The 18,766-nt window shown below is 44.4% G+C and overlaps 2 protein-coding genes and 1 long non-coding RNA gene across 4 annotated transcripts; 1 reads left to right on the top strand and 2 right to left on the bottom strand.

Annotated features, from left to right (window-relative positions):
* Positions 1-6,187: 6,187 nt before the first annotated feature.
* Positions 6,188-7,798, bottom strand: LOC112936054 (uncharacterized). The gene is made up of 3 exons (XR_010734698.1): positions 7,503-7,798; positions 6,615-6,689; positions 6,188-6,508 (listed from the first exon to the last, which is right to left on the bottom strand). It is a non-coding gene; the product is annotated as an uncharacterized lncRNA (long non-coding RNA).
* A 5,408-nt stretch (positions 7,799-13,206) lies between these two features.
* Positions 13,207-16,642, top strand: LOC4345614 (uncharacterized). Its single transcript, XM_026020002.2, has 3 exons — positions 13,207-13,578; positions 14,361-14,598; positions 16,234-16,642. The coding sequence occupies exons 1-3, from the start codon at positions 13,282-13,284 to the stop codon at positions 16,371-16,373; spliced, it is 675 nt and encodes a 224-aa protein (XP_025875787.2). The 5' UTR covers positions 13,207-13,281; the 3' UTR covers positions 16,374-16,642.
* Positions 16,643-16,772: 130 nt separating this feature from the next.
* LOC4345613 (annexin D5) lies at positions 16,773-18,766 on the bottom strand. 2 transcript variants are annotated; one of them, XM_066303326.1, is made up of 3 exons: positions 17,780-18,763; positions 17,388-17,477; positions 16,773-17,249 (listed from the first exon to the last, which is right to left on the bottom strand). In XM_066303326.1, the coding sequence occupies exons 1-3, from the start codon at positions 18,659-18,661 to the stop codon at positions 17,046-17,048; spliced, it is 1,176 nt and encodes a 391-aa protein (XP_066159423.1). In that variant the 5' UTR covers positions 18,662-18,763; the 3' UTR covers positions 16,773-17,045. The 2 variants fall into 2 exon arrangements, with proteins under 2 accessions (XP_066159423.1, XP_015650884.1); XM_015795398.3 differs by having other exon boundaries at positions 16,899-17,249; positions 17,990-18,766.

The following is an 18,766-nucleotide window of genomic DNA, read 5'->3' as shown; positions in this document are numbered from 1 at the left end:
GGAAAGAAAAAAAATCCTGCAGACAAATATACACCATATCAGCATACAACCCATAATTGACCATACTAACCATTCAATGATCTACCAGCTAAGAGCATTAAAATTGTAGAGAAGGATGTAATCCATCTGATCCAATGATCTATTGTCTGATAACATTAGAAATGAGACTAACCCATGAGTGCAATGAGGTAACCCAGCAACTACTTTCAAGATTAGTGCAGATAAGAGATAATAGACCCAGAGTTTTTTTTTTCCTTCTTAAGAAAATCAGACCTTAGCTCCCTGATGACAGTAGTAAGAGTCAGTAAGCTGCGATTTATATGGCAGCCTTCTTTCAGTCTTGCGCCAACTGCATGTGTTTGTGCAGCTTGTTCACTTCCAGCAAGGTCAACAAAATCCTGTGAAAAAGCAACCCAAATTATTGAGATTCAAAAACCAGCATGTACACCATTTCAAAATGAGGATAGTTATATCAAGTGATACAACGCGATACTACAGATTTGTGTTTATTACATGGGAATGCAGTGAGAGTAAAAGAACTCTAGAATTTAGATTGATATGAAATTAAGCATGAAGGGTAAGAAATTTACAGGATAATTAACTAATAATTATCCTTTACTTTTTCCTACACTAAGGCAAAGAAAATGTGTGTAAATCAAATTGACTCACTGTGAAAATGATATTCTGTTAGTCGAAAACGCTAAATAAAATACAGTAGCAATGCAAAAGTAAACATCTTTCATCGCTTGAGTTGAAGATGGGTATATGTGACCATTATTAGCATCAAAAGTGTAAAACAATGACTGGAACCAAAAATGGATGAAAGAACGTATATGGTCTGAGAGCACCTAATAAGATGAACCTATACCTGATGCCCCACCATTAGCCTAACAATCAGGATAGATGATTGGCAATGCGGCGATGCCCTGCTGAAAAATTTCATGTTTTTTTCTTCAAAGCAATCAATAAGTCAAGCTACTACTATAATATGTAATTTTTTTCTAGGTATAATAGCAAAACAGTCGAGATCTTCCTGTGAAGTTTTCATCCTATAATATGTATGAAGGAAAAATCAGATTGATAGTGAGATGTTGCCATATTAGTTTTCTTATGATAAATCACAAAACGGTATATAGATATATGCCCATCTTTAATAAAAAAAGGCCGCTAATCAAGTTTATTGTTCTCAAAAGAATCGAAAAAGGAAAGGAAATGGAAGAAATGATACTGAAGTAACCCACCATATAGTGAACAGATAGAATGATCGCAAATAAATTCTAGGTATCAAGAATGGTTGCTAGATGCTGATTTGAAATTAAATAGTTGGCTATGTTACTATAGAAATGGTATGCAGTCACATGGTGACTGCTGAGAATTGAAATTTATAGGAAATAGACAATTTGAGGAATAGAAGAAACCAAGAAAAATGGTAGCAACTAACAAACTATAGGAACGGAAACTTATAGATTAACAGTTCAATCATTTAATATGTACACCTAAGTTTAATTTCCTCGACGGAAGATATTCTCAAAGCACCTTGCTTAACTTCTAGAAAGCATAATTTGAACAATATAACTAATCATACATGGCACTGAGTTCATGATTAAAGTAAACATAATTTTGTGGCATGTATATAAAGGCCAAAAATACCTGTCTACAGTCGCAGAGAAAGTTCCTCTTAGAAGAAACCGGATCTGGTCCATAGTGAGGCCAATCTGGCAATCGCTGGTCTTCCACGCTTGCTCCTTTTGCTACTGCCTTGAGCGGTTGAGAGAGTACACATAGCTGATGAATCAGCAACAACGGCTTAGCATTGAGTAGCTGGAGATGACCGAGCTTTTACACAAGTAATGAACGCATGCATGCCTCAGTGAGTAATATGTTTATCTATCATTTCGTTGAATCGCTTTCTGTTGCTGATGTTCATAACATATCGTTGAATCCAGCTAAATATATTGCTCTCTTAGATACATTACTGTGAGTGGAATAATAATAAGGGTCCCTAATAATAATGTTAAGTTTGAATTAGTTGCATGCTTTACTGCTTTTAGCTTAATCAATCCATGCCACCTAAATTGAAATATTCACTTTCTTGTACCTATATGATTTAGATAAACCTGTACACTTAGTTATTGTTTTTGTGAGAATTACTAACAGAAGATGGTGGGGATTTGAAAATTATCAGACTTGATCAATACGATCTTTCATGTCCAAGGGGCATATAACGACATACCAAATTAATCTGGACACCTCTGGTTAGATTTAAAATCATTTGCTCTACAGTTGCTACATATAATTAATTTGCATGTATCATAAAGGAGATTTCATTTGGTCTTTTTCCAAAAACAAACAGGAATGCAGTGCACATAAAATTATCTAAACCTGCAAAATTTCAATTTCAAATTCCATTGTATTAAGATCCAATGCCAGATTGATTCGTGTTAGAAAACCGGCCCCGAAATCACATCGGAAACCAAACGCGGAAGAAACGCCATAGGAGATCCAAACACGACGACGACACCGAGGCACGATATTTGATAACGGAGTTCAGCCGAGGCCTACATCTCCGGGGCACTGATTACGGGCGCTCCTCCCCGATCCAGCATATTACAGCGTATCAGAGTTACAACGACTCACAGCCGGTCACCGCCGGCAGCCGCTCCCTCTCGCTATGCTAAGTCGCCATTGTCGTCATGCGGTTACAACAGGCACGTCCCTCTATTTACGAGAGATCCTAGGATAGAGTCCGACTCTTACTCTACTCCTAATACCTATTACAACTCCAAGTCCTAAACTGTAACCGACTACGAATACATATTCGACACAAACTCTAACAAACTCCACCTTGGCGAATATGACACGCCAACCTGAATTTGTACCATGCGCGAATCTCCATGCACCCGGACTTGAGTTGATCATTTCGCCGCTCACGCCGAGCTGCCCCGATAAGCCTCCACCAGGCTCACCATAAACAAGAGACTTCGCTATCCCTGCAACTTCTCCCTCTTGACTCCACCTGCAACAGTGCTCCACCTTCTCTCATATCACCACAGTCGTCTTGCCAAGCGAAATTGAATTTCTTCCTAGCTATCCCATCATAGACTCCCCGAAGACCATGTTCAACTTCATCTACCATCTTAAGTTTGACTTGATCTAATCCATGGCCAGATAACCGATGTTATCACCAAATAGATAAATCAAACTCACCAGACTTGAAGAACTGAACCTTTTCTTCCTTATCGTCTTATGAACCGAGCTAATAAATCCAATATCCTCGCTTTCCCACATCCGTAGACTGAATATGCGATAATTTGAGAAAATACATTGTTGCCATAAATCACCCGAAGAAATTACCACCATAGCGTTTACTCTTCTCCTTACGCAGATTCCCTATATCCCTATCATGCACACCCCGCAGATCCTGGATATATCTTGTACTGTCAAACAGCCCGTTGACGCCCTCAACGATTTTCACCCGCTGTTGCCCGGGATTTTCTGGTTAGCTATGGCTGCTCCGCCAAGTCACTTTAAACTTTAACACGTTTCTGCTCCCGTAATATACTACATGCATCCATCCCCTTTGCATATTACCGCGGCTCCACAAGATCAGCACGATCAGCTGAATGCGTATACAAGCATAGCTACGATCAACAGCCATCCAACATCTCCACGTATGCATGAGTCTTGTCTTGGCCAAATCAATGCATCTCGAAAATAATGTTGCATGCAGCCCTACTCAGCTTCTTCACGTGCAAGCCATCTGACCGAACCACCATGTAGCAGCCGTAAGCTCGCCATCCCCTCTCGCCGGAGACAGCCTGCGTCAAGTTCCGCTAGCACCTCCACGCCGACCGCACCAAAGCCACGTGTTCCTGCCGCCTGCCTGACGCCGCAAATCATCGCCACCAAGAAATCCAATTCCGATCTCTTTTTGCTTTGATAATTTGCACGGTTGCAATCTTGCAATCCCGTGGATATCCTCCTTGCTGACGTATCACTATGGCATTGTATCCGATTTTGACTGCAAACCGAATCCATATCCACCACCTCCTTGTGTCAGACTTGGTCCCTGACTTAGCTTCGGTGCTAGACCGAGTTCCGGAAGGACTCAATGGTCCGAGTCGCTGTCCATCTCTGCCCGCACACACAGTCAATCTCTTGCATGCTCCCGCTACATCCAGGCCCGCAATGGTCTCTCCTGACCACCAGCCTCACGTACACACTACGATCTCCCGCACTGCCCACAAGATATTCCGGCCAACTCCGTCGATGACTAACACCGCCGATTTCTAACCATCCCTATAACTGTGAATAGTCCAGTCGCTTGTACAAACCATTGTAGCATCATGCACCACCTCGTCATCAACACAACTCCATCAGCACCACGGATCCACCCGCTCCGACTTCCGATTAACAACCCGTCAATCTAGCCGCGAGCCGAAGCCGACAAATCACATGCCGTCTTCTCAGCCACCGAACGACCCGAGTGCTACGTCTAGCCATCTCCCTGTCGAACGCAGCTCATCGAAAGGCCCAGGCCACCCCGCCCAGAATGTTCGATTCCACTGATCGAGAACGCCGATCTCCTCCAGCTTCAATCAACCCCGAGCGTGTGGCCACACGTCTCCCTGTTGAGAGTAGCTCACCGGAAAGTTCGAGCCACCCGCCCGAAGTGTCCGACCCACCGATTAGATCGCCAATCGTTTCTACCGCCATCAAACCGAGCACCACGTCTGGTCATCTCCCTGTTGATTGCAGCCATCGAACGGTTCAAACCGCCGCCTGAAGTGTCCGATTCCATCGATCAAATTCCGTTGATCGCCGCCGTGCTCCACCTTGCGTCCATGTCCGTCCCTAGACACCCTGTGCGGTCGTCGCGGCGTGGAGCACCTCCCTCGCACCTCTACCATGAATCTCCCGCAGGCTCTGATACCACTTGTTAGAAAACCAGCCCCGAAATCACATCGGAAACCAAACACGGAAGAAACGCCATAGGAGATCCAAACACGACGACGACACCGAGGCACGATATTTGATAAAAGAGTTCAGCCGAGGCCTACATCTCCGGGGCACTGATTATGGGCGCTCCTCCCCGATCCAGCATATTACAGCGTATCAGAGTTACAACGACTCACAACCGGTCGCCGCCGGCAGCCGCTCCCTCTCGCTATGCTAAGTCACCATTGTCGTCATGCGGTTACAACAGGCACGTCCCTCTATTTATGAGAGATCCTAAGATAGAGTCCGACTCTTACTCTACTCCTAATACCTATTACAACTCCAAGTCCTAAACTGTAACCGACTATGTATACATATTCGACACAAACTCTAACAATTCGTTGTCATTTTTGTTTATTGATGCCATTGAGGACGAGTATGAAACTAATATTTTTTATACTTACTTAATTTTCAGCGCGCAACATACTACACACACGGTTTGCTTGAATGTTTCAAACACTGTAACATGGCAAATTTGCTACGGTAGTACCGGTTCATGGGACACCAAAACAGTCACATACCAAAGAATAGGTAAAAACATTACAAAATTAGATTTCGGTAACTATCATATTAATGGGACAATTTCGTTCTTGCCCTTACTTTGGTGCTAATATTGATTTTGCCACTGTTTTTTAGGATTTTCGTTTTTACCCCTACTTTTTTGAAATGAATCATCTGTTTGCCCATGTTCCATTAATTCTTGCTAACGGTGTTAAATGTGGAGGGTAAAAAGAGAAGTATACCCTTAGATATTTTCCCGTACTTTTGACATAATCAAAATACAAATCTATTGATGCCATACTATAGCAGTAATTTAATTTGTCAAAAATTTGTGAAAGTTTGCCAAAATTTGGGTCAAATTTGAATGTGGTGTACAAAAGTACCGGAAAATATATAAGGTTATACTTGTCCTTTTTACCCCCACATTTAACACCGTTAACAAGAATTAACAGAATAGGGGCAAACGACTGTTTAGTTTAAAAAAAAGTAGGGACAAAAACGAAAACCTAAAAAACTGGGGCAAAATCAATATTGGACATCGAAGTAGGGGCAAGAACGAAATTGCCCCTTCATTAATATGCAGATGAGTGGCTCATATTCCATCATGTAGCTCAACTCACAACAGCCAATTGGATTTGAGGGCTGTTAGATTGGACTATTGGAGGAATGTTTACAAGGAAGGTTACCAAACAGTACAAAGTTATATATTTAAAGAGGGTATGCAGGATATCAGTATTTGAGTTATAATAGAGAGAAATGCACAATACTTTTTTGGAACAGGTCCAATCCCTGGAAGAAATATGCCTATTATTAATATAATCAAGTTTATCTCTACTATTGCCTCTAAAGAACAGGGAAAACATCTATCGAAAGGGCCCAAAAATGACTCAGATGCAAGCAGCTATTAAGTCACCTGCTCTTTAGTAGGTGCTGCAGATGTCTCCTCCGGTGGTGATTCATCAGCAGGTGTGGCTTTTATGCTGATGTCGTCTTGGCTTTCAGGATCATGCTGACATACAAACCCAATTATGATGTGCAGCTACCTATATATATACTTAAGGTGATATGTAGCAGTAGAATTCTTAGTACTTTATAATAATGAAGCTAAATTATACCTGCTCAACAGATGACTCACTTTCTTGTGTGTGATTCTCATGGCTCGTGCCATGTCCATTATGATGTGCAGCTACCTGTATTCATCATAAAAAACAAAATAATATAAATATCTCTTTATGTCAGTGAGCTACCTAGTTGTGCAGTAAGTTCCTACGATTCATAAGTGAGGAACTGAGGATTAGTATAGCATAGTAGCATACGTTACCACAGTGATGATCATTTTTATGTTCTTTATGACTAACCGTTCCTGGTAAATTGTGGTAAAAAAATTATAAATAGCATTGATGAAACATCCAGTCGCTACGATACATGGGGACTATCCGTTCTTGATGTATGTATGTATGTATGCATATGGTATCTCTGATAAGAAGGCAGTTAAGGGTTCAGATCATCTAGCCCAAAACCTAAAATGAAGCTAACAAATTTGAGGCTTTAAGTGCCACCAAGAAACTTAAGGCTCTGCACAATTATGACATAAATCATGTACTTTTCGATAAACCATTGTTACTAAACTCTGTAGAACATTGATTTATCCTCTTATGTGAATCATTCTATGATAAAAATGCATTGAAACCATTGGAAGGATGGTAGTTATCTCCCAAAGCATAGTAATTTCATGAACACATAGCTGCACCCTATTAGACGTGTCAACATGCTAACACCAACTCAACTCAATTTATAAGATATTAAAGGTGAGGATGATGAGTTCATCAGACAAAGGTAAATATGGCAATCTAACAGATACTATATAGAAAGAATGATAACCTTGCTCTCATCACAGTTTCATGATTTTCCTGAGAATCTACCTCCTGAGACGCATCTGACGCTTTCTATACATGCCACAAAATGATGTAGATGCAGACTCAGCGGCGTGAACGTTGACTGACCTTCTCACAGTTGGGGGATCAGGCAGAGTGTCGGGGGGAGACAGACGTGACAGTGCAGGAGTACCTTGAGGGTTACCTGGGTACCTAAAACTGCCATAACAAGTGTTTTTGTCACAGAGAACAGGGAAAACTGCCATAGCAAGTTTTTGTCACAGAGAACAAACGGAGAAAGATTCAATTCTATTATCATTCCCTCTATTCTGGAACCAGACCTTGATCTGCTTCGGCTCAATGTTAGCAAGTATCGGGCACTCACACAGCAGTTGTTGCCTGCGCGCGGAGGTTGGCTTGGGGCAATCGGTATACACCCGCTCAAGCGCCTCCACCTGCTCAGGCGTGTAGTGCACATATTTACAGGAGTCCATCCCGGAAACCTTATCAAAGCCGCCTCCATCACTGCTATGAAAACTGAAATCAGGAGTTTACCTCAAGTGGATAAGTCCCCCCTTCAAGCTCGACCATAACAGGAGCATTCATGCTGCATAACAATAGATAAGCTCGAATTTTACTTAATTGATATGATTAATTAACTTAATTGATGATATACAGATTACATTTTATAAAAGCATACCTTATCTGCAAGGCACGTGTACTAAGGATGCGTGCACGCTCGTATTTTGTCATATACTTTGATGTTTTCCATGGGCGAGCCGTCTTTTCTTGCTCCCTGTCATCTTCAGCCCCAACCACGTCATCCACAGCATCCTCATTGTTATTCTCAGGCTCTTCCTCAGCTCCTTCCAGTTCAGAAAAGGTAAATAAGCCACATAGCTCTTCCTGATAAAGTAAAGTCCAGAAATAAATAACAAAGCAGCAGCTCTGTACCTCAATCTCAGGTTCTGGGGGCTCATCCTCGTACCTATAAGAAAAGGAAAGGCATCTTTAGTTCATAAATAAATCCATAAAATACTAAAATGATTCTGCAGCTATATATAATAAATTATGCTAAGCATAACCAAAAAAAAAGAACATAACAATAAGCAAAGATAGGCATTTTTCATGCAACATATCTACAATGCCTCATCAAGCTAGACATGAACTTAAAACTATACTTCCTCAGTTCTATATTGGTCATCATATACGTTGAAAAAGCTAACTCTAAAAAGCAACCAGCACCTTGAAAACAACTCCATTTTTTTTGAGCCATTAATTAAAATAGCTGGGACCAATCCTTAATTGATACAAAAGATGTGGATTATACTTAAGCCAAGAAACATCATCATCTTATCCCAACAAACATATATCATAATGTGCATTCTCATTCCAGAAGGATGCTGGGTGAGCTAAACTCAAGAGTCCATCTAATGGCTAGGAATGCTCAAACCCCACATAATTCATGGACACCTGGACACCTGGTCACCCAGAAATCGGCATAGTTTCTTACATTCTGTATGAAACCTGATTGCTGACAAACCTGGCAACAGCTGCACCATTTAGCAATCCCATTAAAGACTAAGAAAAAATCCACCTTTTAACAAGCACACAAGCAATCAAGCATGGGATTTACCGAAGAATCAATGAAGTCACCCGATCAGCAGCCAAACATCAGAATGGGACATGATTTGAGAAAGAGAGAGAAGAACGATGTGTCAATCAAGCTCAAAGACCCATCCATCTCACAATAGACGAAATATTCGCCTAAAGAAAAACTCCGTACTGCCACCAACCCAGCAGGTAGAGGCAGAGCCCTCCCTTGAGAAAGGAGAGCTCCCCCCACGAATCGCCCCTACCAATCAACGTTCCCGCAACCCACCCACGAAGATACCGGGCTCCCTTCTAACCCCCCCTCTCCGCCCACGCCCCCGAACGCGATCGGTGACACCAGCAAACCCTAGGTTGGTGCGAAATTGTAACGGCGGAAGCGAGCGAGGGAGGGTGGGGGAGAGGCGAACCCCATATCCATGTCGTTGTAGTCGTCCTCCGCCATGGTGCTCGCTCCTCCTCCTCCTCTGCCGCCGCCTCAGCGCTCGCGTCAGTCGCTTCGCTAGGGCTTCCGAAGGCGGCGAGGAGGTGAGGGGAAGAGGTGGAAGGAAACTGGAGAAGCCGAAGATGTCGGTTCTGTCACCACTGCCGTTTCTTCTATGGCAGCGGCAACGGAGGGCGGAGCAGCGGCCGTTGGTGATGGCGGCGAAGGACGCAGCGGCGACGCTCGGCGATGGCGGCGGCAGTGGACGACGATGCTGCGGCAGTGCTCGGCGACGGCAGCAGCGGCGGAGCGAGGCGGAGGTGGCACCGACGGCGCTCGGCGACGACGACAGCGGTGGCGGAGGAAGAGACGGGTGCACTCGGTGACGGTGATGGCGCGAGGGGGGAGGCGGCCGACGATGGGGATGGCGGGAGGCAGAGATGGCCGGCGATGGGGAGGCGGCGACGGCGGCGGGGGCCGAGGCGGCGGCGCCAGGGGGAGGCGGAGGCGCGGCGGTCGGCAATGGGGACGGCGCAAGGGGGAGGCGGAGGCGGCGGCGCCCGGTGACGGCGTGGGAGAGGGAGAGGGAGAGAGCGGGCAGAGGGAGAGGGATTGGGCGGCGGCGGCTAGGGTTTTGGTGGTGGGTGGGTTAGTGGGCGTATTTTTTTCGAAAAAACCCCTCGGATTCAACATTTTAGAGCGCAGTCCTGATTCTCGGTTTTTCTCTCCTTTGCATGGAATATCTTGCTTTTCGAAGAGTCACAACGTAAAATATCGTCTCAGCGGTACTGTTCCGAGAGACCTACACCGAATTACAAATAAACCGGAGGGCTTTTTCGAAAAAAATCCATCCTGTGCACTGTAGCTATCCGACGTGGCGTAGCTCAGCGGCCGCCCCTTCCGCCACACTTAATAGTTTCTAATATGTACGACTCTAAAGGTGCTCGTCGGGATAGTTTGGGCAGTGATAGCTCCGATGAGATAGTCTCTCCTCAACGGTGGTTCAACTGGCCGGCGCCCGTGTGGATCATGCCAAGCTTTTGAAAGATGAAGAAATAGGTCTAGGTTTCTCATTATAATGAGATAATTATCTGTTGCCGAAGCAACTGATGCTCATTGTATGTTTGTTCTTTTTTTCTCATCACTTTGCTTGAATGTACTTGTAGTGTACACAAGTAAAAAAAAATGCTTAGTTCAATGACACGCTGATTTGTATTCCTACTCACAGCTGCAGGTTATGATATACTCCATCCGTATTTTAACGTATGACGCCATTGACTTTTGACCAACGTTTGATCATTTGTCTTATTCAAAATTTTTATGCAAATATTAAAAATATTTATGTCATGCTTAAAAAATATTTGATGATAAATCAAGTCACAATAAACTAAATGATAATTACATAATTTTTTTTAAATAAGACGAATTGTCAGACGTTGGTCAAACATTAATATGTAAATTGTAATCTACACACCACCATAAAAACAATTTATGCAACTGCCAAAATTCATTTTCACAAGGCGATCATAGGTATGCCTGCAAAAGTCAATTTTCACAAATGGACCCATTAAGAGGACTGTCCGCAAAAGAATTCGGTGCAAAAAAAAGAAGCAATTTGTTATTCATAGCATGCAAATTCACATTGAAACACACATCCGTGGTGGAAGTTCTACAAAGAAGTGGAAGTTCACATTCAAATCCACATCCATATTTTTCACAGAAAGTTGGAAGTCCCCCCCCCAAAAAAAAAAAAGAAACATCAGTTGGATGTCGTGGTGGTGGTCATCATCGCAGGGAGGATGCCACCGTCGCCATCGAGGAGCCGATCCGGAAGTCAGCTTTCTCCGCCATGACGACGAGAAAAACGACCACGAGCAGCGCGAGGAGGGTGCGCCCTCACCTCGCCATCACTGGATTATCCACCCCCGCGTGTCACCCTCGCCGGATCCGGCGCCGCCCCCACTCTTGCCGTCGCCGGATCCGCCGTTCCGACACGTCGCCTTCCACGGATCCGCCGCCCCCATGCGTTGCTATCTTCGGATCCCGCCACTGCTGCCACCAAACTTTGTGCCACGGCTATGGAACGCCGCCATTGCTCCCCTCCCCACCACCACCGCCCTCATCGCCGAACTGAGGAGATGTGAGAGAGAAAGAGGAGAGGAGAGGGAGTTGGAAGCCTGGGACTTATGTTCCCAGGCGGCCAGCCAATAGACCTCTCTTCACACAACTATACAAGCAAACAATCATAGTCGAAAATAAGGTCTGCCTAAAAAAATTATGTGTTATATTGTAGGAAATCATTTTTTCTAATAGTGACATGTGATGCTGAAAGAAAACCATCTACATTAATTTTGCTAGAGAGAGAGGGGTCGATGGTTGCGTGTGTAAACAAATTAGCATAAGAAATGTCTTAATTAAAAGGGAAAATTGGAACCATGCCATTATAATTTTGCAAAATTTGAGATATGCCATCCTGACCCACATCATTGACTCATGTAGGTCCTACATGTCATTGAGATATCGATGGCATATCTTAAACTTTACAAAATTATAATGGCATGATTCCAAATTACTAATTAAAACGACCACATGCGAAAAATATAACAATTTACACAGGAAGACATCTTAGGTTGCATTCTAGAGGGCAGGTTTGGAACGCTTGCCTCTTACACGGAAAACAGAGCGATCCATTAGTACATAATTAATTAAGTATTAGCTAATTTTTTTTTCAAAAAGGAACAATATGTTTTTTTTAAAACAACTTTCGTATAGAAAAATTTTGTAAAAAACACACCGAAATAGTAGTTTGAAAAACGTGCACGCGAAAATCGAGAAAGAGAGGTTGGGAACCTAGACAAACGAACTGAGCCTAAGGCAACACTAATATGAGGTAGTCTTAAAGACACTCAATGCTCTTAATTGCCCACATATGATCTGTCTTTTAGTTTTCGTTTAGCTCGCACTACTAAAAAGGAGACGCGAATGTTAGGGAAGCAACATGCGCAACAAAGAATTGTCATGCAACATGCACAACAATATTATTTGTGCTTCCAACTAATTTGCACATATAATTCGCTATATTTTGCAAAAAAAAAGGGAGGAAAATCACAACATGCAGTTTTACGTGGCTACGTTGTAGACTAGTACGTGGTAGTTCGATCAAGCATCATGTCTACGTTGCAAAAACACGTTTGCTCATCGCTTTATATCACAGTATCACGTGATAGAGACGCTAGAGTTTGAAACAATCGGAAGTTGCCACCACGATTTTGTGTGGTAAAATGTCATAATCTAGATATTTACAACCCATCATTTCACTTATGCTTATAAGCTACCATTTAAATATTAAAATTTAATTTTAAAGTTAATTTTATGTTTTTTCATCATAATGAATTTTACAACAGTTGCTCTAAAATATTTTATTTCAAATCACTAACTATCGTGTAGATACCGTGCAGATAAGTATAAACATAATCGAAATTCTAGCACGGAACTGCGACAAATTCCTCATCCACAAACACACTGTCTCCAACGTGGACACACCAAATCAGCTATCGTGTTTCCATCAAAATTTGTCAAACGAATCATTCTTTCAAAGAAAAAAAAGAAAAAAAACATTCATAACTTGAGGCGTGTGATCCTGATCCGTCCACGTCGGCTTTCGGTTTTCGGCCGACGCATAGCCACTGACAGGTGGGTCCACCAGATTCACATGAAGCCACGTGTCAGTGGTCCCGGTCAGAAGGGACACGTGTCACCGAACCCCTCTTAAATCTAGGAGTAGTAGTAGTAGTCGCCAGCACCTCCTCGCCCCTATCCCCCATCCGTTTCCCTCGCCGCCGACGAGTCCCCGCCGCCGGCTGCAGCCCAGGTATGGAGGAATCCGACGCGGCGGCCGCAAGCGCCAAGGCCCCCAACGGCGAGGCCTCCGGTGGCGGCGGCCGACCGGTGGAGGTGGAGGACACGCTCCCCGGCGTGCTCCGCAGCTTCGTCGACGGCGTCTGCTCGCAGGGCGGCGGCGGCGGCGGAGGGGAGCCGCTGCTGCGGAGGATCAGGGCGGCGTCCTGCGAGACCGCCCCGCGGCTGCGCGAGGCGTCGAGGAACTCGGCGCGGGACCTGCTCGAGTGGACCAGAAGGGGCAGCGGCCTCCGCGCCATCCTCGTCATCTCGGTGAGCGAGCCCCACCTCACCGGCCGCGCGCCGCCCCCACTTCCCTTTCCCCTCTCGGCTTGGACGCCTTCTGGATCCTTCTTTTGCATTTCCTTTGACTAATCCCCATAGAGATGCGCGCGAAGTGATTTCCATGTCTTTAATTTGTGGCTTGTCTCCTTTGTTATTAAGTAAATACAGTTTTAACTGATACATGCTGTCATTAGGGACTTGATTTGTTGCCGTGTGAGCATGTGACCATTCGATTATCAAGCTCTAATGGCCACAATGTTCTTACATTTCTTCATTTAAGTTTCAATGTGTTACAGAATTCTGTAATCTGTAGTGTAATAAGGAAGGATGGGATGAATTGTACCATATTTTACAGAAAACACGTCATAGATTACTGCCGCTGGTCGGTTAGCAGGTATGATAGGGTATGTTTTCACTATCCAGAGAAGGATGTGTGATCTCTATTTACAGTTAAATTCATTGGATCACATGGCTAGCATGCATCAGCGTAATCAATCTGATTTATCTTGTATGGATAAACAATGTAATTTCAAATGGCTCTACTTGAGGTGTGTTCATTGAATGGTTGATAATTTGATGATCATGCTTTCTTTTTGTGTTCAGTAACTGCAGAAGTGTATTGCTGTGGGATGTGGGCATGAACTCATTTGCTGAATTTGCCATTTCCTTATTTGATTGGATCATCTTTTACTTTTGCCATTTAGTTTAAGAATATGTGAAATGTATTTTAAGTTAAGCTACCCTCATTTCATCTGTTCCTGGTGTGGCAGGTTGGAACGATCACACTTATTGCATTGACTGGCCTTCTAATCTTCATGTTCTTCCTGCTGGTTGCAACCACCAATGCTGTTGTTGTTTCCGTCCTGATGTCGCTGGCAGCTGCTGGAGGATTCCTGGCTATGTTCTTTGCTTGCTTGGTTGCAGTGTATATTGGAGTAGTATCAGTTGCTGTTTTTGTCATTTCCGCCACAGTCATCTCAGCAATTGTCGGCGTCATGATTGCTACTGGTACAAACTTACTCTCTCTTTCTGTCATGAAAACCATAAAATCCCTTAGAGGTGTCCATATTTACAAACTAGTTTTTAGGTGTGTTAGTTAATCTAATCTGTAATCATACATCTTCTGTTAGCACATTAATAGCCACCAATATATCATGTTTTGCAACATTAACACAGTTATCCTTTGTTGCCCATACCACTTTAACATATCTGGTTGGTCATGTTTATTAATACTATAAATATAAATATGTCATTATTAACTATCCTGTCCCAATAAGTCCAGTGAGAAAAAGTATTTAAAACATTCTGTCTTCAGTTCACTTAGTCATTTTGTAATGTACTAACATGTTATTGGGTAAGCACCGCCAAGATAACAGCTAGCCAGTGGCTGCTGCTTTAGGGGAGAGAAGAGTGACTAGACAGTCCAAGTTTGCCTATTCTTTTCCAAATAAACATTAGGTGCTCCTGACGTAGAGCATGATAAGTAACAATAGAGGCATTTTTTGCTGAAAGAAGGGAACTGGTACTAGGAAGACACGTCTGACTGGGCACAATCTTGTACTAACACAATGTCAACACAGTAATTTAGCATGTGTGAGTTTGATAGTGGCCACTGGTTTGCCTATGGGCTTCCCTTGGCATCCAACGAAATTATTTGTAATAAATTGCTCAGCAATTAAGAGGAACCACATGTTATTTACATCCACTGGTTCTCTTAATTTGTTAGAGTAAATTATAATTGTGAAGCAAGTTTTTCAACTTGAAGTTTTTTTTTCACGTTAACTTACTCAAGCCAATAAGTGAACTGTTTATAGTAATGCTACGTAATTTTGGTGGGTCATTAATGCACTTGATAGTGTTCTCTAATTAGCTAGGAGTGCCATCTGGAGGCATCTTAACCTCTATTATGTTTCATGTTAGATCCCCTTATAATGTGTACAGAGTGAATTCCATGGGTGAAAAGTCTGTTAACTAGTTCTAGTGAAGGGGCTGTGTAATAATTTCTGCTTTAGTAAATCTCAGGCGCATTAGCACACGTGACGTACTAGAAAGTTATGCCCACAACCATGGAACGTTGAATCGTATATTTTAGAGTGAATATGTAGCATGAGATCAAATTACATCCACTTAGCAATGATTTACATGTTTGGTTTTAAGAATCAACTCCCATACAACACTTTACCAAAAGCAATGTATTTTTGACCGGTGGTGTAGAATATGTTGCCAACTCCTTCTTAACTTTTGGAATGGTAGACATCAATCACCACGGCACTATCTTGCACCTTTTTGCTTCTGGAGAATAAGAGAAACATAGACACGAACACGGGTGGATTGCGATAAGCGGGAATAAAGTGACATAACAATTAGGTACTACTTTAGCAATACTACTTTAGCAAAACTAGCTATTGATGGTGAATGGTTGAATGCTTCAAAATCTATGAAGATTGTGATGCTGCAGATCTAGAAATGTGAACACATATTGGATTCCTTCCCTAAAAGGGGGCTATTGTTTTTGACAAAGCAGCTTCTCTGCATGAGGCTGCTCTTTTCGGATCTATTCTTTGCCAGGACATGGCAATAGATTATTACCTCTTAATTAACAAGCTGTCTGCATCACCTGTACTAATGTCCTGGCTGCTGCAGGTTGGCTTGGATTCTTTTGGATGATTTGGTTTGCTGCAAGGAAGAGCATGGACCTCACGAAGCACTCGATCGGCGTGACAAATTCGGCTATCCAGTCATACTCTGCTTCTCGCCATGCAAAGCAGAAGCCTATCGACTGAGGCGATCTGTGATTCGGTTGTGAGCTATGTGGCTGCCATATCGTCTACGAGTTATGTGCTGTTGTCTATGCCTCTATGTGAATTACGGCTTGTCTAGTTTTTGGGAGTGTATAGAACATGCATTGTAGCAGAGTACAGCTATGGATGATCTCTCTGTATATTGGTACTTTTTAGTGTGAGGCACTCTCTGAAACCTCTCTAGTTTGTATGATTTGGCACCGTAGTTGGTATATGGAATAAGCTGTGCTGCAAAGCACTTGTTCGTTCTCCATGACTGCTTGAAAGTTTTTGCAAACATGGATTGAATAGCCATCAACAATACTAGCATCTAGGGGCAAATAATACAAGCATCGATGCACCATATATTACAGGGAAATCTCATCACACGCAAGATGCCGATTATCAGTTTATCATCATCAAATTACTTAGACACACATATGACCAAATAATACACACGTATATACATGAATGTTTCTGAAATGGAATGCAGAGCAGAGGCAATGCAAGAACAGCAGCAGCATCACAAGACAGCAAACTCAATTTTTTTTATTACACGAAAAACGAACGTTCGAACACACCACTACACACGCACATAAATAATTGCCATGTTTGTGCGCTATGGAACAAATGCGTCCCTTAACACACGCTCAAAGAGACCGAAACCAATCGACGTTAGCGGTCGCGGCCGATGAGGGAGAGGAGGAAGGTGCGGTAGTTGCCGGAGGTCTCGGAGTGGACGGCGTCGGCGAGCGAGCGCTTGTAGCTCCGGTGGTACTCCGCCTTGATGTACTGCATGTCCACCTCCGCCCTCGTCGTCACCACCCTGATCAGCGTCGTGTCGTTGGTGCCCAGCCCCTTCATCGCCTCGTGGAGCACCTAACAAATGAATTCGGGATGATCGAGATTCATTTCACATGAATTTTAACAGTTCCTTTGATTTTACAGAAACGTGTACTGATGAGTTTAATTTAAACATAATTCAGAAAACGGGGCTCCGGGTTGTTATATATATACCTTGGCGAAGTACTTGGCCGGGCTCTCGGCGCACCTGAGGATTGTCAGCAGGCCAAACCCAAAGTTCCCTGAAGTTTCACTCTTCACAGCCTGACAATTAAACGCACACAAAAATTTTGTTCCAAAAAGAAATTAAAACACAAACCAAATCTTGGTTTCCATAAATATTATATATGCGCGTGCATTTTCAATAGTATTTTAACGAGGTTAGAATTTTGCCTCTAAACTATATCTATCTGGCCTTACGTTAAAGGGACGTACTCATAGATCAATACTGTGTATGTAATGCGACGTGCATCATATGAGTTCTTGTGTAGTAAAAAAACGCGAATATTAAGGAATGACCTAATATCAAATAAATAGGAGTGAGGTTTTGAATCCAGCCAACCCACCATCTTGTGGAGCTGGCCGGAAGACCCCTCTGCGTTTCTCAATCCTTGTGTAGTGGTGTGCGTGCACATACGTGTCTTGTATGAAGCGCCATGCGTCAAATGAATCCGTGTGTAGTGGTGTATGTGCGCACGTACGCGTCCTCCATTAAATTCAGAGAGAGAGAAAACCAAAGCCAAAGCATATGCTGCTGTGCATGATCGGTAGATCACCTTCTCGAGGGAGCGGTCGTACATGTGGTGGTACGCGGCGGCGACGGCCGCCATGTGGGCGGCGCTGCGCTCGGAGAAGACGCGGATGAACGTCCTCTCGTCGGTGCCGAGCCGCCTCTCGCCGGCCCTGTACAGCTCCCTGGCGTCGCGCGCCGCCGCCGCCATGTCGACCACCTCGGGCCCCTCGTACCGCGGCGAGCGCAGGTACGCCAGAAGCAGCCTCTGGTGGTCGCCGGACGCCCTGACGGCGACGTCGTGCTCGAGGCCGCCGCCGCCGCCGCCGCCGAACCTGGCGAGGTAGGCCTGCCTCACCACGAGCAGCTGCGACGGCGTCCTGGAGCACACCACCTCGGTGGCCGCCCTCATGTCGGTGACGTCGCCGTTGAGCGCCTGGTGGAGGACGGCGGCGTCGCGGGACGCCGGGTCGAGCACCCAGAGCAGGACGGCGCGCTTGTGGTGGCCCGAGAGCTCGGCGGCGAGGCGGTGGAGGAGGTCCTGGTGGTAGACCGCCGCGTAGTGGCGCCGGATTAGGGCGCGCTGGGAGGCGTCGCGGTGGGCGAGGATGGCGGTCACCGCCGTGGCGTCGCAGCCGAACCCCTTGAACGCCCTGTGGAGGTCGATCGCGTCGCGCCGCGGGTCCGTCGGCACCGGCGGCACGCTCAGGCTCGCCATGGATGGACTGGACGAGATGTGTGCTGTGCTGTGCTGCTTCCCGCGCGGCGCGGCGCGCACATAAATACGGCGGTGTTTGTCGCGCGGCGCGAGGGAGAAGAAAAA

The sequence above is a fragment of the Oryza sativa genome, chromosome 8, assembly GCF_034140825.1.
Source record: "Oryza sativa Japonica Group chromosome 8, ASM3414082v1".
NCBI lineage: Eukaryota > Viridiplantae > Streptophyta > Magnoliopsida > Poales > Poaceae > Oryza > Oryza sativa.
This window is presented reverse-complemented; position numbering and strand designations above follow the sequence as displayed.